General features: G+C 49.5%; 1 protein-coding gene across 2 annotated transcripts in view; it reads right to left on the bottom strand.

The window, feature by feature from the left end:
• Window positions 1-14,569, bottom strand: part of RPTOR (regulatory associated protein of MTOR complex 1) — a 434,359-nt gene that overhangs the window by 136,920 nt on the left and 282,870 nt on the right. For both annotated transcript variants that reach the window (XM_058284855.1, XM_058284854.2), the window contains exon 8: window positions 10,079-10,138. In XM_058284855.1, coding sequence (XP_058140838.1) covers window positions 10,079-10,138 — 60 coding nt within the window. The remainder of the gene's footprint in view (window positions 1-10,078; window positions 10,139-14,569) is intronic.

Raw genomic sequence — 14,569 nt, 5'->3', positions numbered from 1 at the left:
CCTCCCTCACCTCCACTGGCCACAAGAAGGTGCGGATGGCACACAGGACCCAGAGCCCCCACGTGCCCGACCTCAGCGTGTCTTGCACGAGACGCTCTGGAGCAGCAGACCACACGCCTCCCCTCTGAGGTGGTGTTGAAAGGGGGCGCGGGCTGATGGCCGTCCTTGGGGCGAGCAAGGGCAGAGGAGCGGTTTTGTTCCATGGCAGCATTTCCACACTCCTGCCAATTACGCACGCTCTCTCCACCGTGCAGTCTCTCGGGGTTTTGCTTTTCCCACTCCATTTCTAAATTAGCTTCTGGTGAATCATTACTCATCTTCTCAGGGACTGGCAGCCCTTAATGAAGTACTGATTCTCCACCTTCAGCCAGCCGAGTCACTCTGTCTATGCAGGAGAGAAGGTCCTCTGAGGCTCAGGACTGCTATCTCTGGATAGTGCTCCTGGGCACGACTCCCACTTGCCGGTGGAGGAGAGCCTATCCCAGCCCCTGAGCTGGGGCCGCCAAGCACGGGGCGCTGCCTCAGCCCCTCGGCGGAGCTTTTGCTCCCGGGGGGGGGGGGGGGGGCAGTGCGATCCTTGGCATGCCTCTCCTCTGCTCCGTGCCTCAGTTTCCCTGTCTTTATGGTGTGGACAATAACAGCACCGACCTTTGAAGGGCTCCATGTTAATCTGTGAAAAGCCTTTCACACAGCCCCTGGTCATAGGACTCTATTATTAAGAGAATAATAACATTCTATTATATCATCATTCTTAATCTCAGCCAAAAGAAAGAGAGAGCACCACGTGTTCTCAAGCAGCACTTGGTTTCCCTTGTCCCCAGGACTCAAACGAGACGGGGGTTCTGGGGGGAAAACCACAGGTAAGTTATGGAGATGCTGGAGGCCGCACACGAGGCCAGACCCAAGCCCACCGCTCTCTGCCTCCAGGCCCTGTTCCTGTGCTAAGCAGGAGCTAAACTGCTACTTGGGCTTCTGAAAAACCAAGACACATCAGCTCATTTTATTCAAGACACTGGATTGTTAGCTATTTAAAATATGCTGTTTACACAATAGATGTTAATTATGAATAATTTTTTGGTATACTTGGAGCCTCCAGTGATCAGAATCCTAACTAACAGCCTCGTGGACGAGGTCCAACCTCTTTCTGATTCCCTGGAGCTCTCCAAGTACCCTAATATTTCCAGCACTGTTTAAGCGTTTCATTATTTTGTTTCAGGGCTGAAAAATGTGCCTTAATTTCCAAGCATGGATCTTATTGCCGCTCTCTCAGAGGATTCTGAATATAAATATGTACTGCAGTGGCAACGTGCTTATCATCGGGCTGCTAGGAGAGCTGAGATAATTAGAAGCTGGGGGAGGCCGGCACTCAAGGAAGGTTCACTCTAATTTACTTCCTGCCACAGAAGCTTAATTAGAAAACAAATTCCTTCCCTGGCAGTAAAGACTGCTAAACAATTATAATACACACACACACCTGTATCTTCCCTCTAGTCTTGTGTTGAGACTGTAAAACATGTTTGGCTCATCTGATAAAGGTGGCAAGGAAGGGGTTAACGTGCTGTCCCAGGGCCTTTACTTTGAACAGTTGCACAGAGCAGCTATTTGAACAAATCACATTTCCTATAGAATTATCATGCAGCAACTGTGAACTATGAAACTTTTCCATCAGTTTCTTCAGTGACAGCAAAGAAGACGATTACGGTGAGACTCAGGTTTGATTCCTGGCCATTGAGTAACGGCAAGGAAAGCCGCTGGCATCTAGGTGTCAGGAAGATGGCTTCACAGTCAGGGTCACCAAGCGCAGAGTCCCCCAGGCACGCTGCACCTGCAGCCTGACTGTGCCCACGGGCGCGCACAGGGCAGCGTTCCCATCACTCATGGGTGCTGCCCGGGGAGGGCTGCCTGCCCAGGGAGGCGCAGCAGAGGCCCAGCCTGCCAACTGCGCCACGCGCACGGGGGATCGCCGGCCCGAGCCCCGGCCTCCCCTGCCCCTGCCCCTCTGCGCCCACTCAGAGCCAGGTGGCCAGGGGGGGAAGCGCTGGAGAGGGGGAAAGCAGGGCGGTGAGTGCACAGGAACAAAGCCCAACAACCCAGGCCTGCTCCTCTCTCTGCCCATCTCCATACTAGGGTTTGCCCACCAGCCGGGGGGAGCAGGAACCAAAGCCCTTTTCACATTTGGTGGGGGGAGAGAGTTCCAAGTATAAGGAATTTTCATGTCGACAGCAGAAATGAAAGAATAAAATCGTACTTAAAGCCGAGTCTTCAGAATTCTCATAAAGCTGGCAGAAGTCAATAAAGTTAAAGTCCAGCTAATCGTATGTTTACGCATTGCCAGCAACTTCCTAACGTGTTTATCCACCTAAACTTCCCACTGCTCCAATGCTTTCCCAGTGCTCTGTGGGGCTGACGCGGTTCCTTCCCACCTGTCTGAAGAATGGATGAAGAGGCACTGAATTGAGACCAAGAAATTGAGCAAACGAGCAGTTTTCTGTGTGGCCTACATTTGTAGCGTTTAAAAAGGATTCCACCAGGTAGCCTGGGTCCCGTGAGCCGCCCTAGGCATCACCCATACGCGAAGCCCGTGCCAAGGAGGGGCAGACTGGGCAAGGGCCAGCGGTGAGCGGCAGCACAGAGGCCAGAACAAGGGGAATGGAGAAACGATTCAAGAACTCAGAGCTCAGTGCTCTCAAAAAGGAGAGCCGGTTGCCCACCGATTACACGAGCTCATCAAAATCTCACCCACCACCACACTGCTTGCTGTCAGTCCTGAGCAACTGTTTTATTAAAATCTCTCAAACTTCTCAAAAATGTATATATTTTGAAATATTCTGGGGTTTCTCCAAATACCAGCTGCTGATAAATTTTTAAAACGTTTCAATTAAATGGTATCTTTTAGCTCTACAAAACATGACTTGTCTCACGGGGAGGGGGCAGGGTGGAGAGGCAGTGGCCCCGTCCCATCTGTTTCGTCACGTGGCCGGGAAGCATGTCTGATGAATGCACCGCAAGCCAAGGCTGTGAACCCTGCAGCCCCACTTGCCCCAGCCCCAAGACGACCGGCAGCAGGTGGCGGCTCTGGAGGAAGGCCTGCCCAATTCTGCATGAGAAGCAGGTGCACACAGGGGCCTCCAGAGCCAAGCCCAGTAATTCAGAATTTTCTGAATCAACCCAATGGGAAGAGCCACCTGACTATTTTTTGATGCCTGCACTCTAGGAAAGTTTTGAAAAATAAGATGAAAAAGGTCTAAAGACTTTGTGTGTGTGCCAGCTGTCACTGGCCACTGGGTGGCCGCCGACTAGAGGCCCTGGGCACAGCTCCTCTTGGTCGCATGCAGAGTTCCCAAGAGAGCAGAGCACGGGCACAGGGCCTGGCAGACAAGGGGCATGGCTGGCCACAGGCCCCCACCTTCCAGAAGGACCTCGGGTTTGCTTTGCCGGCCCAGCAGCACCCTGCTGGCGAGTCCCTCACAGGGAGCCAGGTGCAGGCAGGCCACGCTGGACGTGGTGAAGCTGGACCCGTGTGCCCAGTCCCGGTGGTCCCACTGCCCCATGAGGCCGGGCGGTCGAGTGGGAAGTGGGAGGAAGGAAGAAGGACTTGACATTCTATTTGCGCCTGGGTTTGAGGCTGGATTTTGCTGGTTATGAGCTACAGGTCCTTGGACAAAGGCACTCAACCTCCTAAAGGCCAGCTTCCTCTGCCATCAGAGCGGGCAGCCAGAGACCCCCCAGCTGGGGAGGAGTAAGTGTCACAAGCAAGATGGCCCAAACAGCGCAGGGGAGAGTTCACGCGGCACCCCCAGAGCTGCTCAAGGTCAAGGCCAAAGGCGGGGAGGGGCGCCCGAGGAGGGGGGCCCAGGGGGGCGGGAGGCAGGCAGCGCCTTAGGGCCCCCTTAGGGCCCGGACGGTGCTGGCCTAGCGAAGGGAAGGGTGGCCCCCAACCACACGGGGCGCAGTGGTGCAGGAACAACCGGAGCAGCTGCGGAGCCAAGCGCGAAGGCCGGGTGCTGAGCTGGAGCGCAGGACACGTTCAGGCGGCTTGGCCTCTGGGACCCGCAGGTGGCCGAGGCGATGAGTCAGCACACGCCGATGCCACCAGAGACGGGAGCAGAGGCCAGATGAGACGACACAACCCCAGGAAGACAGAAACCGGAGCACTAACCGCAACCGGCTCAACATATTTGAGGAGAAATCTCTGGAAAATGGTCATGAAATAGATGAAAATAACGGGACGTTCACTCTTGCGGAGGACCTTGTTAAACCTAGTTACACCACCCTTTCTGTCTAGCACTGTAACCACGAAATAAAATCCTTCTTCTTATGAGGCTCTGAGCAGACTCGCGGAAAGAACCTCAGTTATAAAATACGATAGCAGCATCTTCTTTTGCAGGGCAGCATCTCCTGACTAAGCCACAGAGGTTAAAAGCCTTTATTTACTCAGAAATGGGTTATGTGGTGGTTGTGTTCTGGTAAATTTTGGAGCTGTAAATCGGGATTTTTTCAAATGCTATATAACTCTAAAATTTGAAATGCATCCCAGCATAAAAAAGAAATATAATTCAGCCACTTGCATTTAATTTAACCTTTGCTAAGCTACAAAGGCACACACTAATGTGCTATGTCAAACCAGAGAGGGTGAATTTGTTGTCTCAATTGAACTGTATATACTAAAAAAGGGACCTGTGTGGAACTGTGTTCAGAGAACAGTGGCTCAGACCCAAATCAGCCAACTCCTAAAACGTTACCCACAGTGAAGACTTGAGTCTCTAGAGTGATTTCTTTCGCTCATCGCATCACCACCACCACGGTCCCCGAGAGCAGAGTGCGGCTGCGCTGAACACCGGGGAGGGGCGGCTCTGCAGCCCGTCCTAATGAATCCAGGCTTTTCTAGAAGGCGAACCTCCCGAAACAGGAGTTGCCTCTTTTTCAAGCGCAGAGTTTGACGGGATACCAGTTTCCCAAAAGTGGTAAGATGGCCTGTACCTGGCGGGGAACAGGAGCGGCGCGGGAAGCATGCTCTGGAGTGGAGGTGCCCTCGCGCGTGCAGAGCACACCAACACCCACCCTGGCGCTTCAGGCACGCGTGGAGGGAATGGTCGCATTCTGGGGGCTGACAACAGCGACAGGCCCTGGGAGACCAGGCCTCCAGAGGCAGACCGGGAGTGCCCGCGCACGATGGGGAGGTGCACGGAGGGAGGCCGAGGGCACGGCAGCGCTGCGGGTGCGCCAGCATGGGCTGCCAGGTCCACCTGGACCCAAAGGCCACTCTCCCTACCACACCCCCACCCACAAATCCCCAATCCCGCTAAAGATGCATTCTGAAAACTGCCTACTGTTAATGACAGTTTATTGTGTTTTTATTTTTTGACTCAAAAAGAAAAAACTTAGAATTTTAGCGGCAATTTAGTAGCATCATTTGGCACAGAAGCTGGGGGAGATAGAGAAAAGAGGAGGACAACATGAATTAACTTTCTGAAGGAAACTAGGAGTTACAGGACAGTTCCTGCTAGCTGAGGAATTACTTGGCATTGGGGAGAGGGGTGCCAATTAATAGTGTTTCTGGGAAAAAACACTAATGGTTGGAAATGCTAAAGTCATGAGTTAGGAAAATAACATATGATGGAAAACACTGAAACCTCGGAAGGAAGTGTGTTTATTGCTACTTTTCTATCCTTGTCAACCTGTTATAGTAATGAGAGTGAAAGTTTTCCCAAAAACAACGTGTGGCACATTTCCTAAGGGAAAAGCCCCTTCCGCTTTCAAGTCCTGGTCTGACTCTGCCAGCCTGGCCTCTCCAGGGCAGCCGCCCGCCCTCCACGGCGACGGCATCCCTGCTCTGCATTAGTCATTGTGGCCTACACTCTTCAGTGCTTCTCTCCCATGCCCACTATAGAGTAATTTGATTTTTAAAATTGTTATCTAGCACACTGACTTTTTTGGACATACAGTTCTTTGAATTTTAACCCACGTGTAGATTTGTGGAACCATACCGCAATCAGGATCCGGAACATTCCATCCCCAAAGTCCTGATGGTCGCCCTTTACAGTCTCATTGTCTTTGCACCCAGACGCCTGGCTACGCTGATCTGCTCCCCTTCCCCAGTTGTCTTTCTGTGCATGCCACGTCAACGGAAGCATGCGGCGCACGACCCTCTGAGCCCGGTCTCTCCCGCCCAGCACGACGCCTTCGGCAGCCCCCTCCCGGCCGTGTGAGCACCAGCCTGCTACTGGCTGGGCAGTGCTCCACTGCGTGGGTGCACACCAGGCCCACTCGTGCACCCACTGAAGGACCTCTGTGCTGCCTCCAGCTTTGGGTGACGGTGAAGAGTGCTGCTATAAACAGGTTTTTGTGTGAAGGTAAGAAGTTTTTATTTCTCTAGGGTAAACATCCATGAGTACGGCTGCTAGGTCATACGGTAAGTGCATATTTAAGTTTACAAGAAAATGCCACACTTTTCCAGAGTGGCTGTACTACTTCACATTCCCACCAGCCATGTTTCATTGAGACGTTTCATTGCTCTGTGTTCTCTCCAGCACTTGGGATTATCAGTCTTTTTAATTTCAGCCATTTTAACAGGCTTGGAGCAGCATCTTGTACTTTCATTTGCACTCACTTAAAGGTTAATGATTTTGAGCATCTTACTTGCCATCCCTAAATCATCTTTGGTGACGTACCCATATTTTTGTTCATTTTTAAATTGGGTTGTAGCTTTTCTTTTTTCCCCCTTATTTTGAGTTTTGAGATTTATTTATTCTAGATATAAGTTCCTTGTTGGACATGTGATTTGCAAGTCTGTAGCTTGTCTTTTCACTCTCTTAGCAGTGACTTTCAGAGAGCAAATATTTTACATTTTGATACAGTCAATTTGCCTATTTTTTTGGTTGTGGATTGCGCTCCAGGTGTCCTACTGCTCTACGCACATTTCAGTAGGGGAAAACGGAGGCTGGGAGCTGTTCACGCCCACACTAGTCTTGTTCAAGGGAGGCTCAAGAACCTTCATGTAGTGGAAAGAACCACAGACCGGCGGTCCAGAGCCACAGCCATGATCAGGTGTAAAATGTCACACAGGAAGCTGAGCTGAATACAATCTCAAGTTCCTTTTCAGTAAAATAAGGAGGTTTGACTATAAAACTTTAACAACCCCATTTTTTAACTAAATGTTTATTTATTTATTTATTTTTTATTTATTTCTCTCCCCTCCCTCCCCGCCCCCCCACCCCCGTTTGCTCTCTGTGTGTTCTTTGTCCGCGGCAGTGGGAATCTGTGTCCCTTTTTGTTGCGTCATCTTGCTGCGTCAGCTCTCTTTGTGTGTGGCGCCACTCCTGGGCAGAATGCGCCTTTTTTGTGCTGGGTGGCTCTCTTTATGGGGCACACATCTTGCATGTGGGACTCCCCTATACGGGGGACACTCCTGCGTGGCATGGGGAAGGGGGTAAGAAGGAATCAAGAAAGTTTTTAACCAAGAACTGTCTGAATAAGCCAACAGAAGCAACCCTGCTACGAAAAATGCAACTTTGTTGAAATTTTAACAGGCAGGGTTTATTTGGCAAATTTTATGTATCTAGCAATGTAAGGCCTAGGCAACAGAGAGGGAAGTAAGTCTGAAAGGCAGAGTGCAGCCATGACAGGAACTCGTGCTCTGACTGGTGAGCTTTGCAAAGGCCCCCGACATCTCGTCCAGGCACCAAGGCAGCCCGGGTCGACCCAGCAGCCACTCAGTCCTTCCTTTTCGGCTGTTTGTAGCTATTCTTGTCATGGGGTGTTTCTCAGTGATCTCGCTGTTCAGTATGTACAGACACTGCCTGGGTAGTGCACAGCGCAGGAAACTGGGCTCAGCTGGGGTCAGCTCGTCTCTGCTAGGCAGCAGTGACAGGATGACTAGGACGTGGTCAAATGTGGAAGACTCTCTAGGATGGAACACACTGGAAACTATTTCCCTTGCCTTCCCATGCAGCACTGACCTGTCCACCTCCAGTTCACTGTTCTCATGGCCTGAGCAGCTTGCGCTACTAAGGAAAGGCAGGAAGCAGATGGGAAGAGGAGAAGACGGGAGGGGGAAAATGGACTTTCATACATGGCCACCAGCAGCCCCCTTGCCTCCGTCATCACCAACATACACTCCTGCTCGTAATTCATGGAGAACCAGCAAGCGGATGTGCCTGGCACACTGCGTGAACTCAATCACCAGGTGTTGAAAGAAGAAAACAGACAAGGGTTTACTGGCGGGCGTCCCACGCTCTGCCCCGCGGAGAGGGAGATGGCGGGTGGAGAGGCGCTCCAGAATAGGCCCGACAGCTGAGGGCACCAAGGCAGACCCTGGGCACTCAGGATGACCCCCTCAGCCCACAACCCCCTTCTCGCATCGCTGTCTGTGCTGGGCTGACTGATCTTAACAAGTGCTGTGGCTGGGGTGCGACATATTTAGATCCCTGAATTCAGCTTTTCTACTGATTCTCAGTCACAACCTGCAAAACTCGCTCTACTTCAAATCCAGCTTGCCTTCAGCCTTAATCTATCAATACACCTCAGTCTTGTACCACCTCCTTGGAAACTTTGTCTTTCTAAAAAAGGCTTCTAAATCACTGTCAACTATGAGCTGATAACTGAGATGGAGTCTTGCACAGAGGGACTGCCAACCCTTTCCGTGTGCCCTGTTGGCACTGATCAACGATGTACTAATTCTTTTCTTGTCACAAGAGTCTCATTTTGCTTGAGAACAAAAGCACCCTGAGTTAAACAAATGTGGTGACCAGTCAAATGATTTTCTTAACACTGTATTCACAATTTTAAAGGAGAAATGATCTTCAATGAAATGTTCTCAGGTGTCCTAATAATATTCTGTTGATTCTTTCTCTTAAATACGTTTGCTTAGGCATTTTGCAAGACAAGATCCATGTTTTAAAAAATTAAACAGAAAGAAAAAGCCAAAGTCCATTAAACACTGCTTTTCCCGTTTTCTTTCCCCAAATTCCACTTTCCTACCCAGAAGTCATTACAGGTATATAATTTCCTGCCTTTTTAGGTGCATTTATACACACAGACACACACAACTTTGCATTGTTTTTAAAACATTCTTGATATCCTACTGTGTGCATCAGTCTCGATTTGCTGTTTTCAGTTAACAATGTGTCTGGTAGACTGCTCCATGTCAGTACAAGTATGGCCACATCACACTTCACATTTGTCATACAGCTAGCATTCCACTGCTCCCCTACTAATGAACATTTAGGTATAATATTCTTCTATATTTTTGCTTAAACACAAGCAAGGGGAAAAACCTAGATGTAGAGTTACTTTTCCTTTAAAGATATGATCTTGTATATGGAGCCTTGGAAAACCATTATCTTGTATGTTAATTCTAGAAGAAGTGGGGTTCAATGCAGAAGGGTTTAAAAATACCTCTGCATTTTCTCGTACTGCCTGAAGGAACCAGGATGTGTTGAGTCGAACAAACATACAAACAAAGAAAAAAGCTCAAATGTAGAGTCATGAGATATTATTTCAGATTCAAAGAGGTTCAAAATAGGAGACAGGCAAGCCAGTTGAATGCCCGGAAGGGTTAAGAGGGGCACACATAATCAAAATGCTTCAGAGAGGACGTCTGTTGACCAAAACTCACCGTTGTGCTATTTCAACTTCAGAAAGCAGTTTGCTCTGCGGTAGGACATAAAATGGGCAGATGGGAGGGGGATGGAAAGTTAAAGCATTCAAAAGGGAAAGTTTAAGAAAATAAGGTAGAAGGTAAGTTACGACGGAGCTACTTCAGTTAGGGAGCACAGAACTGGTTTCTTTGTGCAGTGCACACCTCTCTACGTACACATACACATTTACACACCTTTTTTATGTTTTTTTGCTTTGACTTAGTGTTTGGAGTATTTTGAATGTTCAAAAGGAGTCAGCTTTTTTTTTTTTCCTTTTAATATGGCCACAAATTCCTACACTAAGCACCAATATAACAATGACAAATATGGCCTTAATCAGAAAACAAAAGTACATATCCAGATGAAGGGAAGTGAAAGTAAAAAAGGGAAATAACCTCCTCAGAGCCGGAAAGCCACAAGAGCCTACAAATCTTACTTACTTTTCTATCAAATCCAGGGTGACACCAGGCACCAGGCTGACACACTTCTGCATGCAAAACCTGCAGAGAAAGAGAAGAAAGTGACTCACACTAATGGAATATTCAGCAAGAAAATGCAATAACCAGCAGAAAGAATAATGAGTGACAGGTAGGGACGGAGTTGCTGTGGGGGGAAAAAAAAAGCTGGATTTACCTGATTCGGGCAGCTTTTGGATTTATGGAGAAAATCTCATTGCCAGCCTGCCAGGGGGAAGATGGCAGGGCCGCCAAGATAAGTTTTCAGCAGAAAGAAGGGAACTGAGCTTGCAGTCGCATGAAGCCTAGACCCTGGAGAGCGCCTCGTGATGTCAGGAGGGCTAAGCTTCCCAGCTAAAGAGGGGAGTCAGCTAGACTTGCCATTTTTTTTCCTTCTTAAGAAAGTGAGCTGGGGAGAGTGATGGAGGAATGAATGAGTAACCTCAAGGCACATGAAAGAAATATGTGGGAGAAGACAAAGGAAAGTGAATTCAATTACATCCTTTTAATTATCACAAAACCATACAAGTCAAAGCTGAGAGACTACTACCTGCAGGCAAACCCGGCCTTGAGAGCTAGCATGGAATTTGCAAACCTTTATCTAATTCGCATGCATTAGCAGAAGGTAAGAAACCATCTTTTTTTCCCTGTCAGGGCTACTGACACACCACAGGACAGAATCAATAGTAACACAGAATAGAAATGCAACTTTGTATTTTCAGTAAGAGAAATACAAAGCGTTTAATTCACTTACTTTTAAATTAAGCACAGGGAAGCGGATTTGGCTCAACTGATAGGGCATCCGTCTACCACATGGGAGGTCCAAGGTTCAAACCCTGGGCCTCCCTGACCCGTGGTGAGCTGGCCCACACACAGTGCTGATGCACTCAAGGAGTGCTGTGCCACGCAGGGGTGTCCCCTACATAGAGGAGCCCCACACGCAAGGAGTGTGCCCCGTAAGGAGAGCCGCCCAGCACAAAAGAAAGTGCAGCCTGCTCAGGAATGGCGCCGCCCACACGGAGAGCTGACACAGCAAGATGACACAACAAAGAGACACAGATTCCCATGCCCTAATAAGAATAGAAGCGGACAAAGAAGAACACACAGCAAATGGACACAGAGAACAGACAAAAGGAGTGGGGGGGAGGGGAGAGAAATAAATAAAAAAATAAATCTTAAAAAAAAGCACAAATAGCCCCCTCCAAAAATCTATGGCCATGTACACAGCAGTCACGTCTACAGAAGTCATGGCCTTTGTGCCACCGTTTGGGAATGCAAGGTGGAGGAGGACTGGAGGACAGCAAGGAGAGACTCAACCCAGGGCAGGAGACTGGGTGGCAGGGCCAGGGGAGGACAGGCAGCAGGACACGATGGGTAGAGGAGTGAGAGGACAGGCGAGGGGGCCGGGGGATGCAGAGTCAGAGGGGGCAGCCGGCTGTCGGGCACACCACTGCTCACGACAGCCTCAGGGCGAGGGCAGGGGACCGCCCTGCGCCACTGGCCAGGGCCGCCTGGCCCTCTGCAGCCTCCGGAAGCCAAGATTACCTCAGCCAGCAGAAGGGAAGGCATTTTCCTGGCTGTGGAGGCAGGAACCAGGCTTCTACCCACCCAAGAGCAAGACACACAACTCAGAGCAGGCCTCCGTGACGGGCACGTGCTGCGCAGGTGCCTGGATGCAGCCAGCCACGTCCACCCTGCTCGCTGTCACAGAGCCTGCCCGCCGTGCTCCACGACCTCTGCCACCAAGGAGCCAGGGCAGACGCGTGCACTCCTACAGCAGTGTCATTACCCAGAGTTCCAGGCGCTCTCAGTGGATAACAATGATCCATTTGGCAAACACAAATGCAGTGAATGTCTCATGATGATGGAGGAGAATGTTGCTATGGGGGGAGTAGGGGGTGAGAGGGGTGGGGGGTATATGGGGACCTCATATTTTTTGAATGTAATATTAAAAAAATGAATAAAGACAAACAACAACAACAACAAAAAAAAAAAACGATCCACAGGAAATGCACCTTCACATCTAATCCTGCAAACTTCACTAATTTGTTCTGTCTTTTTATCTATAATGTTCTTATTGATTGGGAGTTCCAGTTTGTGTCAGGCTAACTCTTTTGTCAATAGCAATACTAAGCTCTGGACAAACTATAAAAGCCACTCATTTGAAGGCTCCAAGGAGCGAACACAAGCAGGCAGAAGCCAGAGGTGAGACCCGACCAGAAGAGGCTCCCCGGATGCGGTCCACCTGAAACCCCCTGCCCAGGGCGCTCAGCCCCTAGTGCACGGCCGTGGCGCTCGGGGAAACGCGGCTCTCTCGTGGGCGGAGGCGTGGGGACCAGGAGTCGAGGCTGCCGAGGCAGGCGGCGTTCCCAGAGAGGAAGCCCAGCGCCGCGCCTGTGGGTGCTCTCCAAGCCTGGGCTGCGCCTCACCTGCGCGCCCGGGCCGAGCCTCACAGGTCCCTGTGGAGAGCCACCGAGAGGCGGCCAGCGCTGGGCAGAGACTGCAGCAGCCGCCTCGCCCTGGAAGGCAGAGGGAGGCCGAGCCCCGCCACGGCAAGGGGGGCAAGGGGGCTCGTTGAGCACCCTGCGCTTTCCACTAAAACCCAGAGGGCTCCCGTCTTAGTTACCAACCACACCCGGGGCTCGGAACAGCCAGGTGCGGCAAGGACAGAGCCAAACACTCTTCAGAGGAAGGTGGCGGCAGCTGGAGCCTCTACAGTGTCTCATCTACAAGGCACAGCAAAGTATGAAACAGAAAACCGTCCACGGAAACAGGCACAGTGAATTGGACACTGACATTAGCAGATAAGGACTTTAAAATAACTATTATAATAAAAATAATTTTACCTAGGAAATATGCATTGCTATAAATTCAGTACAAATATGAAGTTTCATATATATAGGAATTTAAAAATAGGAACTTCATGTAAGAGTTAGTATGGATGAATCAAAGTCACTGATAATCCACAAATTTCACTTCAACCAATAATATCAAATTCCCTTTGCACCAGAATTGCTAACAACTGCTTTCATTTCTTAAATTATTCCTTTCTCTTCCCTGATAGCGTTATTGGGCAATGAAAGACCAAAGAACAAGCAAAATGAGAGGAAAAGAAAACAGCTAAAAAAAATCCACAAAACTAGGTATTATAATAACAAACACAGTGGCTGATAGTTATTTAGTACTTACTACTTGGCAGGCATTGTTCTAAGTGCTTTATATACAGTATTCTGTGAAGTATTATTATCAGTTTTACAGAGAAAGAACATCTTCTATAAATTAGATACATTATGCAAAATTTAACACTATCAAAGACAAAGAAAATTCTGAAAACTTGCAGAAAGAAAAAACAGATCAGATTAATGCAGGATGCAGGCAAGCAAAGGAGTAATACTTTCAAAGGAAAAGAATTTACAATCTAGAATTTTATAACCAGCAAAACTGCCATTCAATTATGAAAGCAGGATAAAAATATTCTCAGACATAAAAGGTCTCAGAAGGTTTGCCATAAAAATACCCATGATGGGGAAGCGGACTCGGCCCAATGGATAGGGCGTCCGCCTACCACATGGGAGGTCTGTGGTTCAAACCCCGGGCCTCCTGACCCGTGTGGAGCTGGCCCATGTGCAGTGCTGAAGCAGTAATGGAGAGTCAGGAGTGGGACAGAGCTCTGAGGGGCAGAACCATCTATGTAACTTGCTGTGCGAAGCCCAAACCCACCGCAGGTTATTAAAAATCCTCACGGGCCCAACCCGTGCCTGTGCCGGGGAGGGTCTCACCGTGGCCGAGTGGGCAGGCAGCCAGAACCTCTTGATCCCTGGCTGCTGCCAAGTGCGGGAGGAGGCGGCGCGGAAGCAGCTCTCCAGCAGCAAAGGGGCCAGGTGATAGGAGTACCCTTTTCTCTAGAATGGAGATGCTACAGCAGCAGGAGGTGTTTAGGTGACCGGTGGGCCATTGGACCTAGTGCTGACAGGTCTACACAGACCTGATGCCCAATGCCACCAAACCTGCTGACCTCTTGGTGGACTCCGCTGACTCATTCGCCGAGGCTTGACTGAACACATTCCAGATGCCAGGCACTGTTCCAGTACTTGGGGATGCAAAGGCAGAAGAGGCAAAAATCCCTCTCTTTGTGGAGCTTCCCTTCTATTGATGGGAAAGAGGCAACTCAGAAATACACTCAGGCCATTCTTGACCCTTCCTCCAACTTCCTGAAGCAGCCTGTGCCCATGGGAAACAGCACCTTCACTCTACCCCTTACCCTGGCTTGTAAAAATAGCTTTCACCACTCCCTGAGAATATATATTTATTTATTGCTTCTTAATCACTAGAAGTCAAGTTCTAGGAGTGTAAGCATTTTTCTTATTTTGTTCATCACTGCATCCCTAGTGCCTGGAACGCTGCCTGACACACACCTGGCAACCTGATAAATATGTCAAGAGTGAAAACGATACAAGATTTATTTGGTATTGTTGA

Source organism: Dasypus novemcinctus, chromosome 21 (assembly GCF_030445035.2).
Source record: "Dasypus novemcinctus isolate mDasNov1 chromosome 21, mDasNov1.1.hap2, whole genome shotgun sequence".
NCBI lineage: Eukaryota > Metazoa > Chordata > Mammalia > Cingulata > Dasypodidae > Dasypus > Dasypus novemcinctus.
This window is presented reverse-complemented; position numbering and strand designations above follow the sequence as displayed.